General features: G+C 40.7%; 1 protein-coding gene across 9 annotated transcripts in view; it reads left to right on the top strand.

The window, feature by feature from the left end:
• Positions 1-27,888, top strand: part of CEP350 (centrosomal protein 350) — a 73,023-nt gene that overhangs the window by 27,125 nt on the left and 18,010 nt on the right. For 8 of the 9 annotated variants that reach the window (XM_069022437.1, XM_069022436.1, XM_069022442.1 and 5 more), the window contains 19 exons: positions 1,285-2,336; positions 2,985-3,138; positions 4,317-4,480; positions 5,397-5,586; positions 6,905-7,125; positions 7,238-7,401; positions 8,058-8,168; positions 8,412-8,543; positions 10,040-10,176; positions 10,551-10,670; positions 11,104-11,270; positions 11,752-11,948; positions 12,490-12,674; positions 13,548-13,635; positions 13,992-14,138; positions 14,929-15,086; positions 22,351-22,550; positions 24,301-24,512; positions 25,736-25,880. In XM_069022437.1, coding sequence (XP_068878538.1) covers positions 1,285-2,336; positions 2,985-3,138; positions 4,317-4,480; positions 5,397-5,586; positions 6,905-7,125; positions 7,238-7,401; positions 8,058-8,168; positions 8,412-8,543; positions 10,040-10,176; positions 10,551-10,670; positions 11,104-11,270; positions 11,752-11,948; positions 12,490-12,674; positions 13,548-13,635; positions 13,992-14,138; positions 14,929-15,086; positions 22,351-22,550; positions 24,301-24,512; positions 25,736-25,880 — 3,944 coding nt within the window. The remainder of the gene's footprint in view (positions 1-1,284; positions 2,337-2,984; positions 3,139-4,316; positions 4,481-5,396; positions 5,587-6,904; positions 7,126-7,237; positions 7,402-8,057; positions 8,169-8,411; positions 8,544-10,039; positions 10,177-10,550; positions 10,671-11,103; positions 11,271-11,751; positions 11,949-12,489; positions 12,675-13,547; positions 13,636-13,991; positions 14,139-14,928; positions 15,087-22,350; positions 22,551-24,300; positions 24,513-25,735; positions 25,881-27,888) is intronic. The other variant, XM_069022444.1, reaches the window with a different exon arrangement.

Raw genomic sequence — 27,888 nt, 5'->3', positions numbered from 1 at the left:
GAGCACATGGGGCCTTGGGAGAGAGAGGAGAGTGGTCCTGCTTTCATCTCTGAGAGGTGAAAATAGACTTGGCTCTTGAGTTCATGTTCCAGTGAGAGTAATTGTCTTTACAGCAATTACAGCGTTTTCCTTGCAGTAAAGAGGAAGCTGATGCAGGAAACCATATGAAAATTTTGGCTATGGCTGATTTGCGAGTGTGTAAATAAATAAAGTGAATGTTGGTTGCTGGCAATGTTTTGTTGACAGCAGTGGGATGTTTATTTCGTATTGGGACACTCATTTCCTCTGCCATTGCCATTGGGCAGGAGAAGCTGATCGTATGAATATATCTGTTGATTTTTCTTACTTGATTTGCTCAGTGTTGCTGTTTAATCTATTGTCTTGGATTCAGCCATTAGTTACTCTCTTTAAAGCACCAAAAACCTCTGCTTCTGCTTGGAACCAGCTTTTCCCTGTTTCTTTTCATGCTGCTTTCCCAATTTTTAATTGTTCAGTGTATTAGCAAAGTTTTCTTACTGCAAGTCAAGGTGCCTAACCAAACATTTAGATGTAAGGAACTAAAAATCCTGAAGTTTCTTGGATATCCTTGATATCCCTCTTGTGCAGGTGTCTCCATTTTCAACCACATAATGAATGTCTGCTTCTTAAATGTATACGTGCATCAGTATCTGTACTCTGAGTTAGTAAATTCAGTGAGACCTGTTTTCCTTCTGGAAAAGTTGAAGGAAGTTCACTGGGAATGCCATGTACTACTGTGTGTAGAATAAACTGCTAAACCATATAGTAAGTATTGTTAGTGTAACATAAAGAAAAAATGTAATTGCAAATAGTAGAGGAGAGATGAGACTCACAGGACTGCATAAGGTATTCAGAGACCCTCATAGTAATCAGAGTAAAAGTTTTGGGGGGGGACTTTCAAGGAGTTCTGGTATTCTGGACATGGGCAGGTGAGGAGGCAAAAAAAAAAAAAAATTCTCCCTTTTGAAGTTAGGAAGCTTTTGGAAAAGACTTACTGCTGACGGTGAAAAACCTCAGCTTGTTACAATCCTGAAACAAAGAGTACACCATAAATGGCAGTTCAGATTTGGGAGGTGCTGTGTTGTGTGGTTTGTTGGGGTTTTTTTATTAAATAACATTCTGTATCTGTTTACTGTCCCATTCCTTGCCCCTCTGATTCCACCAAAAAGTATTTTGTCCTAAAATTAAATCTGTGACAATGGTGCTCTAAGAAAGACATCAATGCTTGCATAAGTCATCAACGTAAACATTGGCTTTTCATTTCAGGAGCGATTTGATGGAGCCTCCATGGGTACAGCCAGACAGGTTGAGCCCAAGAGTCCAGCTCCCCTACCCACAAGCTCTCTTGGGCTCAAGTGGAGGCCCTTGTTCCCAGCACTGGAGTCTGGAGCAGGTGGACCTTCTGTCAAAGGAGTGTGACGCGATGTTGGCAGGCAGGAGGAGCCATTCTGCCCCTGTGGGGTCCCTGGTGCCTCAGTCATACCTGAATTCATCTGCTGCACAGGAAAGCCTCTTAGTGAAACCTACTGCCAGCCAGTATAAGAGCAAATTAGATCGCCTTGAAGCTTTGAAAGCTACAGCTGCTTCCCTTTCTAGCAGGATTGAAACTGAAGCCAAGAAGTTGGCTGGCGCTGGTATCAACTATGGTACCATGTGGAACTCAGAATTTATGCAAGAAAACCAGGATGATGGACGGTGGGCAAAGGCTGTGAGTCCTCCTGTGAGAGAGGAAAATGAAAATACTTTTTCAGCCAGAATTCAAAGGATGTTGGGTGCCTGCGTGTCTCATACAGCCTTTGATGATAACCTTCCTGGGGTAGGCAACCTTAGTGAGTTTAAAAAGCTCCCTGAGACCATCAGGCCTCTTACTGACGTAGTCAGCCTTGGATTGAGGTCTCCTGCTGCTAACAGGCATGAAGGGATCCTAGGACATTTATCCAAGAGACAGACGGACTCCCCAGGGCGTGAGAACCAGGTGTATCCACTGACCAAAGCCGTTACTCCTCGTGAGTCCAGCATCGACTCCATCAGCGAAGGGCCTCTCCTGAGTGATGGAAACCTCTCAGAAGAGGAAGGAGGCCAGCACAAGCAGCTGCCACTGAAGATGCTGGAGACATTAAAAGAGAAGGATTTCTGCATTCGGGAGAGAAATGCTTTTGAGCCCATAAAGGAGTTCCAGAAAGCAGCTGAGAGGTGCTCGCCGCTTTTCACTCAGACAAATGACACACACAGCAAGGGGCCCTGGGAGGAACTGGCAAAGGGAAGTCCCCACAGTGTCATCAACATCTTTGCAAAAAATTATCAGCTTCATGGAAAAGGTAAAAATGGAAACATTTCTGAAAGCTCTTGTGAATTGCTGTTTTCCCAGTCTTACTGCTCCTTCCCAGTCCTACTCCTCCATATGCTCCATATTTTCACTTCACATTTAAGGAATGTGCTTTCAGAGGTCTCAAATGTAAATCTCTGTAAGACATTATTTACAGCTGTCTCATGCAAGATGCTTTGTTTCATTTTCATTTTTTGTACAAATTCATTCCTCATTTTATGTGTACTTTGTCTCTGGCCTGGAGCTCCTCATTCTGAGGAGGAATGTTTCCTGAGAAGTTGATTTTTGTCTTGTGGTTTTTCTCGATTCTTTTAACCTTCATATTATTTTCTTTAAAGATGATTGCATGAAATTTTCTGCAGATGGCTCTACTCTAAAGCAGTGTGCTCTTCAAGAATGTTTTGGTTGGAGTATGTTGATGAAGTAAAGCATTCAGTAATTTACAAAAAGAGGAAGAATGTACTTGTTACGTTGTGTTAAAACTGCCATGGGACGGCTGTTCTGATGATTTTGTGTTTGAAAGGAAGTCATTGTAATTCATGGTTGGGAGCATTTTAAATCCTGCAGTTTGAACACCTATTTGATGTGGTTTTGCATTTGTTACAATTTTTGTCCTCTCCCTTCTTTCTCCACACGTCAGTGTTTGAAGAAAGGCTGAACAGAGGCTCTGCCCTTCTGCGCCCTTTGCTCCCTGCCATGAGCCCTCCGGAGAGTGTGGCTTCTTACGAAGATGATTTTGTCTCATCACAGGGCAGTAGCACTTTAACAGACAAAAAGATCTCACGTGACCTCAGGTAACTGTGCTAGACTTCCTATAAAAATAAAAATCCTGAATTCAAGAGAAAATAGTTAATACAAACTTTATTGCATAATACACTGGATGTCTTTTCTGCTGTGCTGTACTATACTAGTCAAAGTGATGAAGTACTTTCTTAAGACCTTGCAGTTAATATAGCAACCAACATGGTTAAGATAGAGTCTAGTATTCCTGCTCCCTGTCTAATTTTTGCTGTTCTTTAGCCTGGACAGGTAGCTTTAGACAAGATTCTTACTCATTGTAGTCCAGTGAAGATTAGTTCTCTGACTCATGTGGCTGAAATAATGCTCAATTGGGTAGTCTTGTGATATAGAAAAAACAGAAGAGCTATTTGAAAGTCTTAAAATGCTTTCAGTACTTCAAAATTTTGTATAAAATCTGTAATTGCTTTCAGTAAGCATTTGTCAGTGCTTGCTTAGTAATGGATACATAAACTGTCTGTAACAACTTTTAAAAGCTTTTGTTCAGATTAAAATTTGAAGACTGTAGATCCTAGACTCTCCATGTCTACTGCATGGCTTCCTGAATTTTCTAAGACCCCCTTTTTTGTAATGAGCTATATTTATATCTTTTGGGCACCTTGGGGGAGACCACAAGTGTGTTTGTACCAGTACTTCTTTCTCAGAAGAAAATAAGTTAAAAGGCACTTTGCACACTGAAAATGTTGGCTGCCAAAAATGGTTCCTTTCTGATTAAAACCTCTTTCTTCTGTTGGTATTATTTAGTGTATGATGCATTGGCATCTCTGTTTTGCAAGTCTTTTGTAATCCTTTATCGAAAATTGCTCATATTTCTGGCAGTTGATTTCTGTATGCCTAGAGATTATCTGAAATGCAGTCACATTTTGAGTCATTCGTATATTGTTCAGGTGTGGAGTCAAATAGCTCTTAAGAGTTGAAATTGGAGAGGATGGTGGCTATCCATCTTTTAGTCTTTGTTACTATTGGAAGCATGTTTCAATATGTTCAATAGCATATCAAACTTCCCAATGTCTTAGCTGTTGTAGCTTTTAATCTCAAAATCACTGCTTTTCTCAATGGGCTGATTAGTTCAGTCTAGTCCTCTGTCTCTCATTCCAAGTGTGGTAGTTTTCTTGTGCACAGTGTAATGGGGGTGCTGAAAGTCCTCAGTCACTGTCACTGTGCTCTGTTTTAGTGTTGCTGGCAGCAGTAATTCAAGCATTCAGGAAGAAATTCCAAGTAGGAAGTCTCCCCTTGAGCCTCTGTCTGTGGAGCTTGGTTCGCAGCACTCGTCTGGACCTCAGTCTGCAGCGTCTTCCCGCTCATCTGCCTCCTCTAGAAAGAGAGGGAAAAAGGAACGTAAGTGCAATACTTGTCTGTAGAATATTCTCTTTTATGAAGGAAGTTTTAGGCTTTTCTTGTTAGGAGAATTGCAGTCCTACATATCTGGAAACTGTAATGTAATACTCATAGAATGATTGATTTATTCCTCCAGTGATTCCTTCTTTGGTTCTTTTTGACTCTGGTTATTCTCTGACCTTAAAATGCAGTACTTTAAAGTTAAATAAGCAAGAGGTTGTTAACATCATTGAGAAGTTTTCTTTCCTAAACCAGCCTTCTAATAAACCAGTTAATTTTAATGTTGTGTGGGAACTGTCCTTAGATGGTGTACTGAGAAAATGCCAAAAGGCTTCTGAGTTATGGCCGTGTTTGTGAGGGTGACAACAGATTTGCCTGAATGCTTTGTCTTTGGATCACAGTTAGTTTTCATAAGTGCACAAATTAATAAATACATTACTTTCTGTGGTTACCTGTATGTTACAAAAGCATAATGAAACTTGAGGCTTGGTGTACTTGTAGTATATCAGTAATGGATAAAAAAGCTAGATTTTAAGCCAATAGAAACATGACAAAAATGAGATTGGGCATTCTAAGTTTTGTCTCTTCCTATTTTTTAAAAATTCTTTACCTTTCCCCCAAAAAGCTAGGCTGTATTCAGATTATCAGTAGTAAAGAATCAAGCGTGAATTTTGTTTATTTAAACTGATAGTGTGCTGAAATGAAAGCTGAGTGACAGTTTTGGCAGTGAACATGATATACAGAAGAGAAATTCATCACCAGCTGTACACTTCTTGCTTGTTGGATCTGTAGACTTCTAACTCAAAATCTTCTTTAATTGGGGAAAAACTTCTCAATTAATTGTTTTGGGGCTTTTGATGGTAAGGTATTCACATATAGAACCAAACAAACTTTTGACACTGTTGTTGCTTCTTAGGGTTGGACTCTTTCAATGGAAGTTCTCATCACTTTTCTGTGGAAGAAGATAAAATACTGTCTGAATTAGAGTGGGGATCCCAACAGGCTAAGAAATCCTTATCGAGTAGCAGAATTTCTAGTAAAGAGCATGAGCAGACCCCAGATACAGACAGCACACTGGAAAACTTGTCTGGACACTCCCTGATGAGGTAACAGGAATGTTGTAAGAGTTTATGCCAATACAGTGATGCTTGGTAGTGTTACTGGCTGTGTCTTTGGAAATGCAAAAGGGAAGTAACAGAAATGGTCAAATGTTAGTAGGATGTGCATGCAGAAAACATTTTTTCTGTGTATTTGAAACCTGGTGTCCTGTTGTGTTCGGTACCCTAAGCCTTGAAATACAGTTTCCATTTCTCTCTTCTAGAAGAGGTCTGTTAGAAGTGTGTCAGGATTTATTCAATCTGTGCAGTCATGTTTCTTTTTTCAGTAGATACACAGACAATTTTGGCTGTACTTGTGTTCAGCTAATACTGACAAAGCCTATCCAGCTCTGTGAGTCGATGCTTTTTGAGAGATGAACCCATCCTTGGAAAAGAGTATATTAAAAAAAGAAAGAAACAGAAGTTTTCTGTTGCAACCCTTTTTGTCTAGTTAAAAATGCAGTTTTTCTGCTAATTGTCCAATGAAGGTGGTTATGAAACACTCCGTTTTCACTGCAGTTTTCTCCTAAAAGCATCAAATAATACGAATGATCTCTCATTCTGTGTTGGTTTAGAGAAGTTCTGAGGTATTGGCTTTTATTGGTGACCGTTCCTGACATCCAGTATTGGGTTTGAAAGGTCCTTTGACGTCCTAAGATGTGCCAAGTAAAGCAGAATGTCTTCTCAAGGGATTTAAACAGCCACTGTTAATCCTCTTCAGCTTAATAAAATTGGAATAGTAAATTTAAGAAGCATCTCTATTATTTTCTCTGTTTAAAAGAGAAATGTCTTCTCCCAACAAGTGTTACCATAGTATCTTATGAATTGGTTTAAGTCAAGTTTTGGTTTCTGTTCCATTTTAGGAGAGACATCAAGACTCAGGGCAGTGGCTTGTCACAATCAGTTGCATCCATGTGCTGATAGTAAACTGTTCACTTTTTCAAATGCACATGCAGATGATTGCATCCTGACTTTCTCATGCCAGGCTCCTAACAGGAGGCATTGAAACTGCTTGTCTGGTCACATAGAACATGAAGATACTGTGTTATTTTTTTTTAAGAGTGTGTGTGCTAAGCTAGGCTTAATACTTGGGGGAGAAGAGGGTGTTCTGGAAACTTAACTCTGAACTGGGATTTAGGGACAAAACCCATCTTGTGAGGCCATTTCCTGAAGACAGACTGGGTCTGTGCAAACCATAACAGACTGTGCCCTTTGCATGGATCTGTTTGTGTGTAGGAATGGAAGAACAAGATTATTGCTTTATTGTTTTATCAAATGGCTGGACTAGGAGTTTATTGACTCCTTTTGGTTTTTGTGTCACTGTCAGTTTCTCAGACAAGGGAAGACCCCAGAAGACACCAACTTCTTCCCCATCTCCTGGCTCCCAAAAAATGTTGCAGTTTGATTCTGTAGGAAATACAGCAGAAAGAGTCAAGTCACCTGCTGGCTTGTCTGGAGGTCCAGCCCCAGGGCTGAAGCCAACCGTAGCCTTCCCTGACATGGGCCTGGGATCCAGCAGGTGTGCAGCAGGAGCGGCCTCGGCAAGCGGTGAGTTTTTGTAAAAGCCCCGCTGATGGCGGAGCAGCTCCAGCGTTCTTCTGTTGGTGTTGGTGTGGGGCACTCAGGCCCGTGAGGGTGAGCAGTGCGTGTTGTCCTGCAGGATGTATGCGCTTCTCCCCCGCGGGGCTGCAGCACCGTTTGTCAGCAGAGCTGAACTACCTGAGTGCTATCGAGGAGTCTGTGCGGCAGCTCTCGGATCTCGAGCGAGTACGAGGCATTTCACTTGCCCAGCAGGAGAGTGTTTCCTTGGCTCAGATTCTGAAGGTAATGGGAAAATACTTCTTTGTCTTAACCTTTCTTTTTTTTATTTCTTTTATTGTTTGTTTGCAAGAAAATTAATCAAGTTAGGGCAAGTTAAGCTTTGTTAGCAGTGCAGAGAAATCGTAATGGGCGTGATGGGGCATCTCTGATAATGTCCATTTTTTAGGATTAACGTTATCTTTCTTATTGTAAGTTGACACCAAGGAAGCAGCTACTCTGGAATATGTGTCATTAATATACCATTAGCTGGAATCACTGCTTTGGTTGTGTTCCTCAGATAAAGGCATGATTGTTTACTGGGATTGATGTTGGGTTCTAGTGCCATGCAGTGTAGTTGCTTGGGCTGGACGATTTGTTTTATTCCACAAAAACAGTATTTTTGGTTGAGTTTTCCTTACGTTGATGAGATTGCTTATTCTAGTTGGTTGAATTAGTTGATCTCCTAGACTCCTTTCTGCACTGTGGTGGAAGAGTATGGGGAATGTGCATTGCCTTAAAAAGGAAGAGGGTCAGTAGGTTAAAAGTTCTGTTTCAGCAGAAGAGACACCCCCAGCGGAGTAGATCCAGATCCTTCAGAGGTAGTTTGCAACCAGTGGCTAAGGCAGATCAGGTCTTTGTATTTAGCTGGCATGGTTAAAACTTGTTTTCCTGATCTGTAGGCACAACAGCAGCGCCATGAACGGGACTTGGCTCTTTGGAAAATCAAGGCTGAACAAGAAGCTTTAGAAAGTCAGAGGCAACTGGAAGAGGCGAGGCAGAAGGCAGCTCAGGTAAGGCTGCCCTTCAAAAATGTGGAATGTGTAAGAGGCAAAATGCTGCAAGTAAATCCATGCCTACAGGCATTCTTAATTTGAAGCTGTGAACACATGAAAGTGCCAGAAGGTTTAATATAGCTAAAAGAAACTCTCGAGGGCCTGTTTCAAACTTTTTTCTGCCAGGTTTTGAGAAATAAATCTGTAGTTACTATAGCCAGAACAGTTTGAAGAGCTGAACTGCCTGTGTTTTCTGCATAGGTCCATGCAGAGTCACTGCAGCAGCTGGTCCAGTCATGGCAGGAGGCTGGACAGGAGCCCCTGTGCAAGGCTGCAGCCAAGCAGGCAGAACCTGCACTGCACAGTACAGATGCAACTCACCAGCTCCGTGAGGTGAGGCCCTAGGGAAAGAGAAAAGCTATTTTAATTTCAGTATTACTGCGAATACTTTTTTGGCTTTTAAGTTATTTTCTATTTGCTGTCATTCTTGGTACAACTTCTTCACTTTTATAGCATGACAAATGATAGGACTTCAAAGGAGCTTCTCTGGCATCATTACTTAGAAGTCAATTAGCAGCCTTAAATCCCTGTTCCATATTCTTATGATCTGCCAGTTAATGAACTGTTAAGAAGTTTGTTCTTCCAGGGTAGATTGATGACAGTGAACACAGCGTCTTTAGTTTGTAAGAGTTGCTCTCCATCAGGGGTTGATCCTGTATCTGGTTCATATGCAAATTAAATTAGAAAAGGAGAGAATTGCAATTTTGCTTCCTGCTGAAGGTAGAAGAACAAATAAAAAAAAAAAAAAAGAAGAGGGGAGGATCTTCAGCAAAGTTCTTGACTTGGTACAGAGTTTGAAGTTTCCTCTTTTTGAATCTCACTTTGTTCTTCTTGTGCTATACAGAATATTTATTAGTTTTCAGGGTTTTATATCAGTTTATCAGGTTTTATACTTCTTGTTGCAGTATGTAGCAGCTGCTTCACACATGGATAAGGAACACAGTAACCAAGAAATGCTCTTATTCCATCGCAGTTTAGAAATCACAGTGACTGTGGGTCAGTGTTACTGGATGGAGTGCAAAAGGCTGATGAGTGTGAACAGAACTGTTTCTTCACAGCTTGTGCACGTGTTGGTGCTCACCGAGGCTGGTTTTATGATGAGTAATGGAACTGTAGAATAATACTGATGTACTTGTTCTGGCCTCTGCCAAATATGTGAAGTTTAAATAATTTTTGAGTAGTCAAGAATGGCTTAAAGGAGCAGAAAAGCTCAGACACCTCAAATAGATGCAGTGTATTGGTCATTGAGAGTAGGTAGTGAGGTCTTGGATAAAGACAGAGAAACAATTGTAGTTTTTAGAGCTGAAGTGGATAGAAACCATTTAAGAAACAATGCAGAAGAAACAGAGACAGCTTTTGTTTGGTGTAGGGTTTTAATCTCTTCAAGGCTTACTTGAAGTTTGAAGTCTGAGCATAAGAGGTGCTAGTGGAGAGGCTGATGGGGATGACCTGGTCACTGATGCTGGGTCAGCAGAGTAGCTTTTCCATCTCCGTTCACAAGTGACTCCAGGTACTCAGTTGAACAGCCTTTTATGTTAACTGGAATGCAGCAGTGGAAACATGAGTCACCAATGTGCTGGGAATATTTTTGAAAGTACACTGTAATTTATTATGTGTAAAGGAATGGAGTGTGGAGGAATATGTATCCACAGAGCAGTATGCACCCCTACAACCAGAAGCAACGTGTGTAGTTACAAGCCACCGTAACCCCACATCTTACACAGTTGTTATTAATCACTAAACTGCCTCTCAGAACGATTATTTTCTCTTCCAGAAGCATTTTGATGCTGATAAGCTCACTGTATTCCCATGTTTTTTGTTGTACTCAGATGACAGAATTAGCACGGACGCAGATCTCGGACACTGTCAGTGCCCCAGCTGCTCCTGTCACCACCTTGTTTGACCAGCAGCGGCAGCACCATTCAGAGTTCCTGAAGCAGCTGAGGGCCCGAGCTGATACAAACAGGTTTGGCTTCATGTTTCACATCTTGGGAAGGGGGAAGTAAGATTTGTTAGGTTTTGCTTCACCTATTATTGCAGAAAACTTTTAAGATGCCATAATGAGTTAGCATTTAAGATGAACTTAGATTCCATCTTTGTGCCCTTAATAGCGTACACCAAAGGTGGCATTAACTGGTTCTGTGAAACTCTACATAAAAGAGTAGAAAAAGATGATCTGAATGTTTTGTGGGATGATTTAACTAGTTTAAGCTTTAAGAAATCCTTTAGCAGAAATTTTAGCTGTTACTACTTCTAGTAAACTGATGAAAACTCACGAAAACTGTATTACTCCTATGTTTAAGACAATGCAGATTTATCCCAAATGCTTTTCATTTCTAGGAAATGTGAGTCCGGTGCCATATCACAAGGTAAAGGGGAGACAGGTGACTCGAAACAGACATACTCACCAATGTTTGATAGCTACTCTGAGTCCTCAAGATCAAAGGTTCATGATCAGAGGTAAGAAGCTTTTTGTGTCCTATTCACTTACCTGATTTAGTTAGGTTCCATGAAGTTTCTCACATCCCTTCTCCAATCTTGAACTGGAAAAATTTTGTCCTCTGTAGTTTTCCTGACTTCTAAAACAGAATTTCTAACTCATTCTTTTAAAATACGAAAGAAAATTTGTTTGCATTGGTTTATAATCACTACTCACTGCCACGTGAAGGATGTGCACACCTTCAAACCACATGGATTTTAAGCTAGAGTGAAAAAACAATCAGTATTTCGATGGAATTTTAAAGTAGCCAAGCTGCATTTTAAAGCCAAAACCAAACCCTCTGCATGTTGTTTGTTGTTGTGATGCTAATCATGTGTGTACAGTAGTAATGTAATAAAAGTATTTTGAAATGTGCAAAGTCACTTTTTAAAAAATCGTGTCTTGATAACACAGTAGTACCAGCAGCTGCCAGGAGAGTCCTTCCGTTCCATCTTCTAAGGAGAACGAGAAGAAGCTTTCCCGTCGTGAGAAGACAACCAGCAGCATTGAAGAGCAGGCTCAGACTGCTGCAGATGATTCCTTGCCCAGTGACAGTGTTTTGTCCCTGCCAGACGAAAAAGGTTGGTTGCACTGCTGGTATATGCTGGGTCTGAAGGTGGTAAGGGGGGAGGGAGGCAGGGCGGTGCCGTTTCAGAACTAATTTCTGAAATAAATGAGGGAATGTGTGTGACGAAAGCTGAACCCCAGGTGAATGGTAGTCTCTTAAGAGTAACAAAGGATTGCACGGTGAGATGGGAACCTTTGAGGTCCTGCTGTGTTAGCTTAGCCAGATGCTCACTTGTTGAACCTGCAGGCACAACACCGAATGTTTCAGCAACTCCGGATGTGTTTATACCTGTGTACACAAGTCTGCTAGGTCTCTCAAAGCTGGATAACAGATGTCCTCTAACTCAAAATCCCTCTTTCCTAAACGCCCATTTTTCTACATTAGTTATCTCCCTGTCTTTCTGCCCCCCCTAACTTTACTGAGATGAGACAGACTAAAATTGCATTCCTGGTGCATACCTGAGTGTAAAGCTACTTCCCTGATTTCTCCCTCAGATTCCGCTTCTGTTGCAACAGAGTACTCCCTGAAATTTGATGAGTCCATGACAGAGGATGAGATTGAAGAAAAATCTTTTCGGTCTTTGCTGCCCTCTGAGAGTCATCGCAGAAATAACCTGGAGAAGAAGCGGGGCAGTCGTGATGATTCTGATGAGGAAGTGTCCCCAGACAAAACAGCTCTGTCATCTATCAAGGTAGATCGGGCAACCATAGTTAAGTTAAATTACATTAACTGAACTCACATGGTTAAGCCAATAAGCTTCAAGCGAACTGTTCTTAGCTGTGTTTGCAGAGTTGAGGGTTCTTTTCCTCCCTGTGGTTCTCTGAGCATCTCAAAACAGAGAGGTGTATGAATCATGCTGTATGTCACTGTTGTGCAAGTGGGATGACTTATGGAAGAGTCCATCCAGGCCTCTACCTTGTGGCTTAGGAGGAGTGACTACTTGAGGTAGGTTTTAAAAGCCCAGTGGATTAAGTCCTCCAACTATGCTAACATGCAGCTAGGAAATACAAGAGGAGGCCTCATCTCTCTGGCCAAAGTGGGAACCTCCCAAAACTGTCGCACAGCACAGGGCAGAAAAAGCTGGTCTGCAGAAAGCTCAGAGAAGAAACAGCTTCCCTTCCTGCTTCTATTTTTGTGTATCTTTGTATATACCCACACACACGAGCACTTTGTAATTGAAAAAATGCCTTGGCATTTCTGTCTTACCATGCCAACTTTGTCTTTCCTTCTAGGAGCTAAGCATGCCATTCTCAGGGGGGCAGGATAGCTTCTCTAAGTTTACCATGGAGATGGTAAGACAGTACATGAAAGAGGAGGAAATGCGAGCAGCTCATCAGTCCTCGCTGCTCCGGCTCCGGGAGAAGGCTCTCAAGGAGAAGACCAAGGCTGAACTGGCTTGGCTGGAACACCAGAAAAAGTAAGGCAGCTCTGAATATATGTTACTGCTGACTGACCATTCCCTTCTACTTTTCAAGGTTTTGTTTCCACCTTACCTCTCCCTTATTAAGTATTAATGGTTGAACTGATCTTCTGATGTCAGTATTCTGTACAATTGTTACTGGGACTTGGAAAGAACAGGACCCAGTTTATAAGTGTGCTTTGATATCTATGTTGAATGTGGTTTGATTAAGAGAGAATGTCACTGAAACAGTAGAAGATCAGATGTTTGTTGTCAGTTAGAGAAGGTAGTTGCCAAGTGTAGTTGCCAACACTTTCATATCTTAATCCAGGAAGGTATGGAACTGTCAAACAGTTTGACCTTTCTTTTCTTGATGTGTATCTGAGGTCATTTTAGTTGACTCAGGCCACACTTTGTGAATCTGGATACATGTTGTACTTAGTGATTTGTTTCCCATCTAAGACTGTTTTTTCCTGAAGTCCACTTGAAGTACCCACTGATATTAGTGAACAGCAGTGGCCAGATTAATCAGTAATTTTCTCAGCATGAGAGTACCATTGTTCAGCAGACATTTTCTTACAATTTCTTGTTATTGTGGATTTGACAAAGGTAGTGAGCCAAGTGTCTTTCCTTTTATGTTTCTCAAACGGCGAGTGTGCTACCTCTGCAGAGCTTCTGCCCATTCTTGTGAGATCTCCTACTCCCTGCACTGGCCTTTTTGCTGTGCCTGTCTGACCAAACAGTGCAAAGTATTCCACCAGAGAGCATGCCAAGGATTTTTCACTTTAAAGGCCTGTTGTGCACTTCTTCCATGTTAACTTTATTATTATTTATTATTATAAAGTAATCTTATTACTTTATTTTTACTTCTTTCTTCCAATCTATTTGCAGGCATTTGCGAGACAAGGGAGAAGATGATAAGATGCCTCCTATTCGAAAGAGGCAGCGTGGTCTGCTGCTGAGATTACAGCAGGAAAAGGTAAGGGATGCCCTCTAGGAAAGTCCTGTTGAAAGCCATGTGTATCCATTAAATGTTTCAGGCACTGTCAATATAGGAATGGAGAACCAGCAGTATTTCTTACCTGTAAGTTTTATTTGCATTTCTGTCAGGTTCAACACATTGTTCTAAAGGGTCCTTCTCTATCTGTAATCTCATGCTTCAGACTCTGAAGTATTAATTGATCTTCAGTTCTTTGCTACTGAAGTTCAGCCTAGTTCCTTCCTCATGTAATTGCAGTCATGTCAACCCCATAGCAAGGGCACTGTGGCAGTTTTGAGTGTGTTCTTGAGAGAGGTCTGTCAGTGTTCTTATGCTGAATCTTTTATCCCTAAAAGGCAGAAATTAAGCGTCTTCAGGAGGCAAACAAGGCTGCTCGGAAGGAGAGGCAGCTCATCCTGAAACAGCAGGCAGAAATCGAGCGAATCCGTCAGACTACAATGAAACTGCAGGAAAAACTGAAGTCTGCAGGAGAAAACAAGCTGGTGAGTGTTCAGCACAGAAGCTGGAGTCTTCCCTCTTCAGCCATGCAGCTTCAGTGTTTATAGGAATGGGAAGCTACTAGATTGGACCTATCACTTGGAGGTTTTGTCTGCCTGAAATGGTCTCACTGCTTTATCTCAGCAATTTCTGTTTAATTGCTTTAGAGCATCACTCAAGGATATGCCTTTGGAGAAGTTGCAAAATGTTTTAAATGCACAGTAGATGGTGTTTGTTCATTCTCAGGCTGAACTAATGACTTTAGGAATGTGAGTTTTTTGATGCTTAGATCTCTCAGACGTTGATTTTTGTTTGATTATTTGTCAGGCCCAAACTCCTAAATATAAGCACTAATCCCAAAACTTCCTGCTGTGTTAGTGTAATTATGCTAAGTTTCTTGCATCTACTTTAGAAGGCAGCAAAATGAGGTTTTGGTAACTGGCTGCCTCTTTACAACATTTTAAGAAGACACAAGTTTAATAGTAATACTATAGAAAAGATTGGTTTCCTGTCTGGGTAACTGAATTCTGGTGGTTTGTTGTTTTGGGGGTTTTTTGGGGGTGGGTTTTTTTTTTTGGTTCTGGATACAGTTAGGGGAAGACTTAAATTATGGAGAGAAAGGGCGTACTAAAAAGCTGTGTGTCAAATAAAAATGAGGTTGGAAAATGAAGCTAAATCTGCAAGTGGACAGACTTTTCTGAAGTAGTGTTTTATGTAATCTAGAGAGAAGCAAGCTAAATTAACACGATTTTTAAAGGATTGTGGAATATTCTTGTTTTAACACTTTAATTGCAGGAGCTTCCCAGCGAGGATGACATCAAGCAGAGCAATGGTTCCAGCCCACTTCCAACTGATGCAGAAACACGCAGCCCTTCCCCAATCTCCATCTCCAGCAGTGAGACCAGCAGCATCATGCAAAAACTGAAAAAAATGCGCAGCAGAATGGATGAAAAGTAACTATGTCTTTTTTTCTTTTACAAAAGTTTGCTATTTTAATGATTGGTTTGGCTCACATCTGCACTAAAAATGGCCATCAGAAATATTAGTGGTGTTGATATCACACACACTTTGATCTGAATTGCCTGAAAAACAGCTGATTGGAAGCATGAATAAAACTATATTAATCTTTGAATATAATGTAAAGGCTACAGTTCTTGCATGAGTACTAAGATTCAAACATTATGGTGACCAAGTGGTCAAGGTTTTATTGTAGAAGATTGGGTTTGATATTCTTTGTGCTTGATAGAGTTGGTAAAAGCACATCAGCTTAAGAGACGTTGATGTTTGTAGGTACGAGGAATGTGGATGGGTTCTGGCTTCACTGCACAGCTTGTCAGAGTTTCTCTTGCAATGGGAGAGACCTGAAGTCAAATGGTCAAAATGGTGCCTTTATTTTGTATCTCCCCTTTTACTTTAAAGAGGAAAAGACATAGGGAGCGAGACTCTGGAATTACAGGGCCAAATTTTATCTTGAATTGAAATGTGGCTTGGAATAGCAATTGTCATGCAACAACTAGTAACTGAGTTTCAGATCTGTCTCACAGAAAGGCATTGAGGTTGTCAGGTATGTGATTTCTATCTAATTATCCAGCTGCTGAATTTTAATTCTGATTGCATTAATATCAGCTAGGATGAATTCTTTAATATTTTCTTTATTAACAGAGGTGGTCTGTATTAATGGAGGTAGTATGTATGTGACTGAGAAGATATGTGGTTCACAGGTTGGAAGACTGTTGAAAATATTTGTTAGGCTCCAGAGGAAATAACAAAATCTATGTGCAGTTTCTGGGTCTGAAAATCTAAAATGAATCTCCTGATTTCACCTTTTAAATTGTTTTAGATAAAAACTTATTTCTGCAGCCTTTCACTGGAGGAATTATTTGTGTGCACGAAACATCCCAAACACTTTACCCACCTGTGCTCAGTAGTTTGAAGCCCTAAATTCTTATTTGAGACTAATCCATTGAAAGTCTGGCTTCTGCCAGTTGCCACAAGAAGTAGTCTTTGCTTAAACAGTTATTTTGAGCTTAGAACCAAGATAGTCACTGCACTTTAGTCCATGTGGGTGATCTTTGTAACGTGTTTTCTCTTGAGGCTCCAAACACAGCTGGATAAAACATCACAAACAAGCAGTGCCATGTAAAGGCCAGCTGTCCTTGGCTCCTTAGCAGCTCGTTTGCTTGCAATCATTTGAGAAGCACATTTCCCACACATGCATGTATTTGAATATGATGAAAATAAAACCCAGTAGCAGTAAGGGAGGCTTTGGTATAAGTAGGAAAAACTAAAAACATGTTGTAGTTTCATGGCCTCCATGTCTAGCCTGAGTTGATTGCTGTTTTATTCGGTCTACTCTGGTAGCATCTGGTAAACCCACCTGCCAAAATCACTGATAATTAAAAGGTGACATATTTCCAGACTAAACTCCTGACATTCCAAGCTGTATGAAAACCACCCCATCATCATAGTGGCAAATTCTCAAAGTATCTTTTGAGACTGGTAAATGGCTTAAGATGGGGACTTGAAAAGCTTGTGAGTTGTAGGCCATGTTGACCTCTAGGGTTTCAAGAAAATATTTTTTTTCTTCTGATCCTATTTTTTTGTTAAAAGAGTGTCTTTATCTTTTTTCCCACACAAGATTCAACAAATTTCAAATGGTGATAAAAAAACTATCTGCAGCTTATGAACTTTGAGACATAGTAATGTAGTGGTTACTAAAAGCGATGACAAATATACCTGTATATTCAAGGCTTCCTTTGCCACTTGTTATCAGGTAGTGGCTTTGTCAATATTGGTCTTGAAATCTTATTTTTTCGAAGTACCTTCATTTCTAAGCAACATTTACAATTGCATAAAGACTTACGTATTGATAATTGTTACTATTGCAAGAGATAGTAGCAGATATAAAGTATGTTCTACCTTTAAAGATATTTTAGTCCTCATTTGGTTATTATTTTATGTAGTTGGAAATTTGCTCACCTGGAGAATACTTTTCAAAAGCTGGATACCAGGATTTGAGATGGTAGAACAAATGGAAATTCTGTGTGGTATATGTGATCATGCATTTTTGGTTTTATGGTTTTAAACATCTTGGGTTGTTGTACGTGTTCAAAGTAGGAAGTATTTTGTGTAAGTGTAAATGATTCTCTGAAACTTGATTTTCCTATCATACAGTTGCTGCACACCTTTGGCAGGTGTTTTGGTAGTGATAACAGTGCTTATTGATTGAAAAACAGTGCTGACTTGGTATTTTTTTTAATATCTTGGTTTGTAAAATACATAAAACAATAGAGTAAGATGTTTGGTGTGGGATGTAATGATAGCAAGCTGCCATTTGAGGGGAATTGGGGTGGGAAATAGGGCACAAGGGATGAAGCTGAATGATAAATACAAAGGAACTAGAGGAAGGAATTGGGAAAGCCTGCTATGCTGGATTTGCTGTGCTCCACAGCAAGGTGGAAATCCTTTGGCTTCCTTACTTAGGAGGCAGCTTTAATATTTGTTTTCTGCTAAAAGGGGAATGAAAGAATAGCTCTGTTTTCGCTTTAACTGATGAGTCTGTGTAGCCTGCATGTGAACAGGAGCATGCTCTGTCAAAGAGAATTAACCATTTTCCCCTGGCTTTCCTTGCATATGCAGCATTAATGATAATCTGTGCAATAATGGATTAAATGCTTTTTTTTCATTTGCTTTTCCTTAGCGTGCTTCTTAGCTTGCATTGTAATTGGTAGAGCTAAATGGAGCATGGTATTTTTCTATAAATTTGATAATTCATTAGGAATTAGCTTAAAATGGTAATACTTTCAAGAAATACCATTTTAAGCAGAGCTGTAAGTTATGAAGATTTTTTTTAAAGCAGTAGGTATTTTCCTTCTGCAGTTAGTACTTCAAATGAGATATATGAATATTCTGAGATCAAGTCTGTACTTTGTTGCAAAAAATCCCAGTTAGCAGCTAGCGTGTGAATGGCAGGTGTATCTTGGACTCTTCCTGGAACAGTTTGTTTTAGAAGTAAATTATTTAATCTCTTTTTTCTTTGCTCTTTCACTGGTGCTTACCTTACTGTAGAAATAATTTTACTGAGGTTTCGCCAGGTGAATGAAAATGTGTTTGAAGTTTCAGACCAGCAAATTGTTGATATTGCAAAACCAGCATGCTCTTTAATACCAATAATTAACTCTTTTGAGAGAATAGCATGAGAAAGGTCAGGCTGAGATATATTAACTGGTGCTTGTGGAAATCTGCATCAAAGTAATAAAACTCTCCAAAATTTGAAGAAAAATACAGCAGTGTGAAAGTCGCTTGTCTTTCATTAACAGAAAACGAAGTGTTGTAAGTGTATGTTCTGTAACCTTCTGCATAACAGTGTATAGTTTTTGTACTGCAGATGTTGGGTATTAACTATACAATGTTAAATGCAATTAAATTTAAGGTTCTTTGCTAGATGCTATCCTTTTCTCATTCTTTCTGTCTTAATTGCTATCTTAGTTTTAAACTCTTCCTCCTTATTTTGTAGACACTGCTCTCCTGTTCACTACTTCTTCTCTGTCTTTACGTCTCACCACTGGGCCTCTCTCAGTGTCTGTTTTCCCAACCTCCATCCCAAATTCCAGCTGTATATCTACAACCAATTGGTCAGGTAACTGTATATTTCTCCAGTGATAGACTCTTTGATAGAGCATGCTCTGTTCAGTCCTAGAAAGTCCAGAGGTTCTTCAGCAGTGGATGTTTGACACTTGCCTCACTGTTTCCAGCTCCTTATCAATGACATAGACGGGGGATGACTCCACCCTCAGCACCAAGCTGAGCAGGGCAGTTGATTTGCTGGAGGGAAGGGATGCCATCCACAGGGACCTGGACAAGCTTGAGGAGTGGGCCAGTGTGACCCTCAGGAAGGTCAACAAGGCCAAGTGCAAGGCCCTGCACGTGGGTCAGGGTAATCCCCAGTATCAGTTCACTCTGGGGAATGAATGGATTGAGAGAAGGACTTGGGGATGCTGATGGACCAAAAAATTGGTCATGACTTGGCAGTGTGCACTTGCAGCCTGGAAAACCAACTCTATTTTGGGCTGCTTGGAAAACGTCAAGGGAGGTGGTTCTACCCCTCCACTCCGCTCTGGTGAGACCTTACCTGCAGTCATGTATCCAGCTCTGGGGTCCCCAGTGCAAGAAGGATGTGGACCTGTAGGAGCAGGTCCAGAGGAAGCCACAAAAAATCAAAGAGGGGGAACACCTTTCCTATGAAGAAGGGCTGAGAAAGTTGGGCTTGTTCAGTCTGGAGAAGAAAAGGCTCCAGGGACACCTTATTGTGCCTCTTCAGCATATACAGTGAGGTTATAAGAAAAATGGAGAGAGACTTTCTACCGGGGCCTGCAGTGGTAGGGCAAGGGGTAGTGGTTTTAGACTGAGAGAGGGTAGATCTAGATTAAATATACAGAAGTTCTTTGCTGGGAGACTGGCACAGGTCACCCTGAGAAACAACCTGTCCCATCCCTGGAAGTGTTCGAGGCCAGGTCAGCTGGGGCTTTGAGCAGCCTGGTCTAGCAAAAGGAGTTCCTCCTCATGGTAGAGGAGTGAAACTAGATGATCTTTAATGTCCCTTCCAACCCAAACCATTCCAGGATTCTAATCTCTTATTCCTGCTATGTTCTGGCAGGCAGACAGTTCACTTTGCTCCCGCTGTCTGGTTACTACTTCAGAATAGCTGCTGAAGCCGCATACTTTGGGCTTATAGTCAGTATACCTTAAAATGTACAAGTACAGTTTAGAGCAGCAGGTTAATACTAATATTTGAAATGCATGGATAAAATGTGTGGTGTTAGCACCAGGAAACAGACTTTGAAATCATGCTGCTGCAATCTGACTGCTGCTGCTTCCTCATTGCTCCCCCACATTTCCAGCTGTGTAGATGCCAGATGTGCTTTTGCAATTTTTTTTCTGCTTTTGAGAATAAATGTGTACGCTTGGTATTGCAACTGGAACCCTCTAGACTGCGATAAATATTAAGGCAATGCATCTGCTATTTTGTGGCTCTGGTCTTTAAAACCCCAGGGTTATGAAAGGGTCTGCATCTTTGGCCATGCTGCTTTGATCCTCCTCTTCTTGTGGGTTTTTTGTTGGAATCCTCTTTGTCTCCCATCACTTCTGTTGACTTATTTTTCTTATTAAGTAATTCTTATGTGGTAATTATTTTCATGGCAATTTCATTGATTCTTCTCCTGTTTGTGGTCTTCTAGGTTAATTCATTTGACATCTGCTTTTAAGGAGACCTGCTCTTTTGAATCCATTTATTTCAGACTTTCTCTTGCATTTTATTTCAACTGGGCTTACCTCTCTCAAGATCCAGTAAACTGCAAAACTTTCTGGTGAAATCAAACAGTAGGTGAAGAAAGAAGAAAAAGTTGTTTTTTGTGTTGAGGTTATTGCAGTAATAACCTCCAAAACAAGTTCCAAACGCATGATCTACTGGACTAATTGGAACTGATGTGTGTGTGAGAGTAAGAGTGGATAAATCTGATAGTGCTGGTGAAAGACACAGCATTGTCATGGCTGTCCCTGTCATGTTTGTAATGCAATTACTGTTGGTAGTTTGCTCTGTTAATGATACCAGCCTGTCAGTTTTGCCTAAGTGTAGACCATGTTTGATGCTTGTCTAGAGAAAGTGATAAAATAATGCACAAAATCATGGAATCTGTCAGCTTGAAGATGGCAGATGTTCAGAGATTCTCAGGTGCTTCTGTTTTTCACCTCATCTTGTTTTGACCATCAGAAAGAAGATTGGGAGCGTCTCTTACTGGCTTCTGAAACTTTTCTCTTCATGTCATAACTTGGTCCCTTTGTCTGAATCTGTCTTAGAGGAGGACTTATCTGAATCTTAACCTTTCTGATCAACTGCCAGCTCATTTTTCCAGGGAATAGAACAAACACTAAGTGAGCAAACAAGAAATGTCCCTTAGCAGGCAAGACCTGCACATTAGTCGCTTGGCCATTCCAGTCTCTGTAAATAAAAGGGTTTTTTGAAATGTGAGAGATTAAAAAGCACAAGTGAGATTATTATCTGCTTTGCAGCTTAAAAACTTTGATGCTAAGTGCTTAGGCTGGCTTGAAAGTTATAAAGACGTTTGCAAAAATGAAACATCACATGTCTTTGAAGTCTGCCTTTTACAGCACCACAACTTCTGTACCAATGACAAACTCTCTCTAGCTGGCAAGCCATGTACTTTCTACAGAGTGATTCTATGACTTCTTGAAGCTTTCAGTGTAGGAGGTGAATGGATTGATAGGCACTCTTCTCTAGACTTGGCATGCCAGAGGAAGTGTGTGCAATTGATGTTGAACTTGCTTCCAATTTACTGTCTGAAAGGTTAAGTGCTATGGTCTTGGTTACTTCAGTGCTCAGAAATGAGACAAGGGCTGGCAAAGAGAACAAGTGTGTGCACACAAACCTATTCATCCCTACGAAATCTTGTGAGAGTTTTGTCAATTCTAAGGTTTCATCTTAGAATCACCTAAGAGCTATTTATCAGAAAGAAAATATCTGCTAATTTTCAGCATGAGCTTTAATTTTTTTTTCTTCTTAAACTACCAGCCAGATATGTTAGTAGCTGGGAAGAAACAATCTGGCATCGTTATTCTCTTGATGCTGTCAGCTCACAATTAACATTCCAAGTGTGGCAATCCATAGAGATGATGCTTCAAGGCAGAAGGATTAAAGCTCCAGCAGGACTATTAATGTAGAATCACCTTCTCTTATATTTACATATTTGGAAAAAACTGTGGGGCAAGTGAGGTTACAATTTTTCTGTCATTGGGATTAGCAAAAGAAAAGTTCATTTTTCAAGCGGTCACGGCTTTCTAGAAGGTTCCAGTTTAATACCATAGGTACTTTTCATGTCCTGAAATTGGGAACTTTTTCTTTTCAGTTTAGTGCGTAATTTGTAGCACTTTTAATGATTTTGAAGATTTAAAAAATGTAAACAGCCTGTTTACAGTATGATGTAGACATTACTGCTGCAGAGAAAAGAACCCTCCTGGGTTCTTGTGGGGTTTTTTCAGCAGCACACCAGAAGTCTGGGAGATAGTAGTTATTGTGGGTATTATCCTAGAAAGCAAACTGAACAAGTGCAGTTCTGGCAGTGGCAGCAGTCGAGTATCTGGGTGTTGGGGTCTCCGAGTGTGGCTGGCTGCTTTGCCATTGGCCTCTGCTCTGCCTGTCAGGTTCCTCACGAAGCGGGAGCAGAAGCTGATGCAGCGCCGACAGCACGCGGAAGAGCTGCTGGAGTGGAAACGCCGCCTGGATGCAGAGGAGGCAGAAATACGGCGGATGGAAAAGCAGGCTCTGGCTGCCTGGGACAAAGAGCTGCTCAAAACCAAAATACCCAAGAAAGAGCTGGGGGATCAGAGAACTGAGCCCAAAGGTAACGGGAAAGGGAGGGAAGTGACACATATGACAAGAGTGAAGCATGATTTGACACAGGGATTGCTTAGGTTTGCAGTTGTTTCCTTTTCTGATATTTTGGTTGTTTTCTGGACACTCCTAGAATCTCAGTTTCTGCACTCTGTAGCCTGTTTTACACCATAGTTAAATGTGTATTTCTCCTTTGCTGTGTATCCTCCCAAGTGAAAAGTGCAGCATAAGCCCATCGGTCACTTCTACATACAATTTTTAAACTATATTTCTGTCTTCCAAAGCAGAAATACTGCAATATGGCATGATCTTTTGCTGGTAGTCTTCTGACCTTAACTCTGTTAAAACCATTTTCCCCAGTAGTGAGCAAAGTGTCTCTCCCTCTTAGCTTTAGTACTGCTTGTGAGGATGGCTACTGCCAGGGGCTGCTTTGCCATTGTCTGTGTTTTCCAAAAATTGAAACAGTTTTTTTCTTCCCTCCGTTGTTAATGCAACCTATTTGAAATGTGTAGCTGTAGTAAAGTATGCTAGGATCTAATTAGTATAAATGATGCTATTGTGAGGGAAAATTGAATTCCCAGATGCTGGAAGCTACAACTTTACAGTTGAGTTTTAAGTGGACCATGCAGAAGCACAGGGATTGAATTGCAGTGAGAGAAAATAATTTCAGGGATTGTTCTAAAAACATACCTATTTTCCTTTTTCCCCCACTTTGCTGAAAGCAGGCAGCACATCCTTTGAATGTGCAAAGGGAATTCAGAATACTTCCCTATTACACTTGTTGCTGAAAGCAGTCATGTGGATTTTAGACATTGTAAAACATTTTAAAGATGATACGTGTATGAGTCAGTAAGTTCCAATGAGCAAAAATTCAGCACAAATGCTGAATTCTCATCACTAAGTGAGGAAATAGCCTTGCTTTCTACTGATTGTATCTACCAGTAAGCACTGGAGCTCAGCCCTGCTTCAGAAGGAAAAGTTCCTCTCCCCAGCCTTTGCTCAGACACTGAATAGTTCTCCATGGCTGCCTCAGTAATGCTGTGACTCCTACGGAACTTAGTAAACAGGAATATTGAAAACCCAACTTATTATTTTGTTTGTTGCCATTTGAGAGACTCATGATGAAATCATAACATTAAAATGTTTTCTGCAACTACTGTAAAGGAAGCAATCAATTCTAAATTCAAGATCTGGCCTGCAGATTATATGCTCCTCCATGACTTCTTCAGACTAATAGTGACTCTTGCTTCTGTATGGTCAACTGGAAGGACAGGTTTCCCTAATAATCTTTTTGGAGTGTATTGTCTGGAAAATGTTAGAATATCCTGAAAACCTCTTTATTTTAGATATTCAGCAATCACTAAGAATGTTGGGCAGTTTTCACAGGTGCACAGAATCATTTGGGTTGGAACAGGCCTCGTGAGATCATAAAGTCCGACCTCTTAACTGATACCACCTTTCCAGTTAGATCAGGGCACTAAGTGCCACATCCAGTTGTGTCTTGAGCACAAATCATAGCTTTAAGTCATACTTCTCTGGAAACAGGCTTGTTCCTGCTAAACATTTGACCATCAGTGTGTCTAGGTGAGTGCAATAACGCTTGTTTGACGTGTACTGGTAGCAGTTACTACTTTATATGCAGACAGCATAGAAAGTTTGCCTTCAGCCTTATATGCCTTCAGCCTTATATGCCTTCAGCCTCTGCATGTAAGATGCTGCAAGTTCTGATGTGCCTTGTTTTTCCTCCCGTTGAATCTCAGAAATAGCTAGTGAGGAAGAGTCTCCAGTGCCTTCTTGCTCTCATCTGAATAGTGAAAGCTCTATCCCAGAAGATCTTGGCAGTCTGGCTGCTGAGTCTGTCCCATCAGAGCCCATGGGCCATGAACAGCCAGAAAGCCCAGATCAGAGTACAATTAATGAAGAAATGGCTTATTCTGAAGAGTTCAAGTCCTCTTCCTCGCCTGGCAAACTGGTGAGTGAGCTGTTCTGCCATGTGTACTCTTACACACAATCAGAGAAGTAGCAAGTATAGCCACTCCAGTTGTCAAAGTAGAGATTAAACTATTCACTAAATCTGTTTTCTGTGCTTGTGATACCACTTCACATTACTGTGTGTCATCATTGTGATCAGACGTGTGCTTTGAAGTCTTGGGGAAATATTGTTTCCGCACAGAGTTGGATATTTTTAAACTCGTGGGTAGTCTTGCAAATATTTTGCATATGTCACGTAGGTATGCAGTGCTAAGTGGTGGAACACTGACCCAGTTTACCAGTGTGAATTAGCTGTAGGCTAGCTTGTTGCCATTGTATAAATTCTTGGAGGCCATGGAAACTGTGCTCTGTTTTTCCACTTTGCCTTGTTTGCAAGTGGTGTATCCCAAAGTGTAGCTATGGGTTGAAGAAGCACACCTGTAACCTCATGCACAGTCCTTTGCGTTTCAGATTAAGTCTGCTTGCTGCTTAATTCTACCTTATTGTTCTATTCCAATTGCTACTTCTAGTTGGATGATAATTTTGAAGAGTTTCATCCTAATTTTGTCCTGTGCTTAATAAGACAGAAAATGCAGTGTCTGTGGAGTAAAAGAAATGCTTATCTAGACTTATTACAAACACTTTCTTTGCAGATTTGCTGAGAAGATAATAATAAAATGTCTAATATATGCCAGAGGTTATGTCCAAGGTGTGTTAAAGGTTTGTAGGATAATGTTGAAGCATTAAGCAGCATTTTGGAAGAACATTTACTCTTTGAATTTTTGCCTGGCCTCAGAAAAATAGTGCTCTATAAATAGTTGTTTCACTGATTCAGAATGTCATCTTGCACCCCTTACATAAAGTGGTTGATTTCATTAGTTTGTTTACTAGGAGTTCCTATTGCTGCGGATGTAACCAAGTAAGATGACACAAATGTATTGAACACCTGTGAGTCAGAGCCATGTCAGTTCACTTAGGTGGTAGTAGAGTAGTCTAAGCAGGTTTATTGACATCTGGGCTCAAAGTAAACAGTCAGTTATTGCTGCTCTTGGTATTTTTGTTCTACTGTCTAGCAAAGATTAAATTCTTCTTAAGGTCTTCATATAGGTACTATTGTTTGAGATGTTTTCTTGTCTTGCTGTTCTTTCCTTGTAACTGGCTCCTGATGACAGTGATCTTCTACTTTCAAACTGCAATTACTTATTTATCCTTTTCTTCTCTTAGTCTCCTCCCAAAAGCAGCATATCTGTATCAAAGCAAGACTCCAGCAAAGGCAGCCACAGAACTGGAGGACAGCTACGTTCACCTGTGAAGTCTCATCAGACATCTCACAACTGGTCTGATGAATCTTTATCTATGACACAGTCAGGTAAGTGTAATATCCACTTGGGTTTAAATTGCTTTTTCAAAGCTTTTGCTTTTAACAAACTTGAAATGCAGACATAGATGGGGAGGCAGACAAATTCCTGGAAATTGTCAAGGCTTGTGGTTGGTGGGAGTATTTTCCCATTATGTAATTTGATCTCTTCAGCTGAAGGTTTATATATTATCTCTTCTTGTAGAAAGTGGTGCAGGTTCTGCAAACACACATGAAGAAGGTAAGAGTCAATAGTTAAGGTGGTCCTGGAATTTAAAAATCCCTTCTTGGGCACCCAGCGTGGCTGCAGAAGCAGTACAGCTCTGTTACATGGCAGTATGGGGGAGACCCTTGGGCCTGCTCTTCCATGTGCAGAATCAGTGGATGCTTCAGGACAGGGGTTTATTTTTGGAGGAGAGTTTGGTATATGTGCAGGGCCTAAGGTGGCATTTTGAGGTATAAAATACAAGATCTACTATATAGACTCATTATACCCTTTGTCCAGTACCCAAGCTGGCTGCCAGTAAATGCTGAGGGGAGGAATACTGGAAGTGAAGTGGAACAGAGCAGCCCTTTCCCTGCTGTGCTCTCAGTCGTGTGGATTGCAGGGGTTCCTGAGCCACCATCCCATGGGTCACCATCGTCCACTCTGTTCACCTGGGAAGTCTGTTTTGACTCTTTCCAAGCTTTTAGTCTCTAGAACATCTTGTTTTCCACAGTGCAATTGATAGAGCACCACACAATACTTCTTAGCAAATGAGATAGCATTTTCCTCCTTGGTTTTTTTCTTAATGAAAAGTCTTTAGTGGAAAAAGAATTAAAAGGTTCTCTTGTGTGTACTGGCTGTTGTTTGTGATGGTTGGTAGCTTACTGTGAGAAACACCTAGGTATTTGCACTGAGTAATTTGTGGTGTGATTCTGTCTTGAGAGCGGTTTCCAACCCAGTGAAGCTTTCAGCACCTTGATAAAGTTATTTTCAAGCTCTGACGCAGCAGTCATATAAGGAAGCCATTATGAAATGTAGAGCAGGCAACAGCGATCATGAAAATAAACTTGTGCAAAATAAAACATTGACAGTCTTTGATTTCAGATTCTAAAGAAAGGTGTGAGAGGCGGGAAGTCAATCAGGATGGTGCTGCTTTCACAATAAATCATTCCATTGTAAAGAGACAAATGTTCTAGCTTGCTGAGTAGCAATGAAGTCATTGCCCTGTCAGTCTGATGCACGCATAGACAAGATCGTCAAAGATGAAAGCATGCGCAGATCTTTCCCTTATGAGTTGATCAAGAAATGCTGTAATTACATAGTGGTCACTTACTGTTAGGGAGGAGCTGTTAATTACAGTGGCATTGCAAAGTGCTCCTGATTAGCAAGTGAGGTTCCATTCTTTTGTTTTTGGTTTTTTTTTTTAATTCTTTAAATGGTTAGCAACAGTTGTTAATGCAAAAAGAATACAGTAGTTTGATTGCATTTACTGGCTGTTGTTAAGGATGGAATCCTTCATTATGGTGGTTTGTTATGTTCAGAAATGAGATGGATTAGGGAAATGTCCAGCTCTTCATGCTAGCTGACCAAAGCATATCAGTAACCGGCTTTCTAAACTGTTAAGTAAAGCAACTGGCGTTTATGAGCATCCAGAAAACATTACAGGTGATAGTGAGCATTAGAAAAACAAACCAGCCAAAATCCTCCTCTAAGGAGCTGCAGCTATAGAAGAGGAAAGGGCACATCATCAGCTCAGGGAGGAGCTCCAGTAAGGCTATGTCAGCTAAATACTTTGAAGAGTTTTTGATAGTTGATTGTGTAGCACCAATCTGGGACAAGGATCTTGTTTTGCACTATGTTGGTATACATTTAAAACAAGAAACAAGTGCACATAGGTGGGTGGGAGAAAACAGCTAATGAGAGACTGAGGCGGTCTCTCTGTAGAGTCTGAGAGACTAAGAGGAAATAAGGAAAGTAGAAGTAGGTAGAAGAAAGTAGGAAATAGAAATACAGTAGAAATAAGAAAATCAGCAG

This window comes from Aphelocoma coerulescens, chromosome 8 (assembly GCF_041296385.1).
Source record: "Aphelocoma coerulescens isolate FSJ_1873_10779 chromosome 8, UR_Acoe_1.0, whole genome shotgun sequence".
NCBI lineage: Eukaryota > Metazoa > Chordata > Aves > Passeriformes > Corvidae > Aphelocoma > Aphelocoma coerulescens.
The sequence above is the reverse complement of the archived record's forward strand: the minus strand, read 5'-3'. Positions and strand labels throughout refer to the sequence as shown.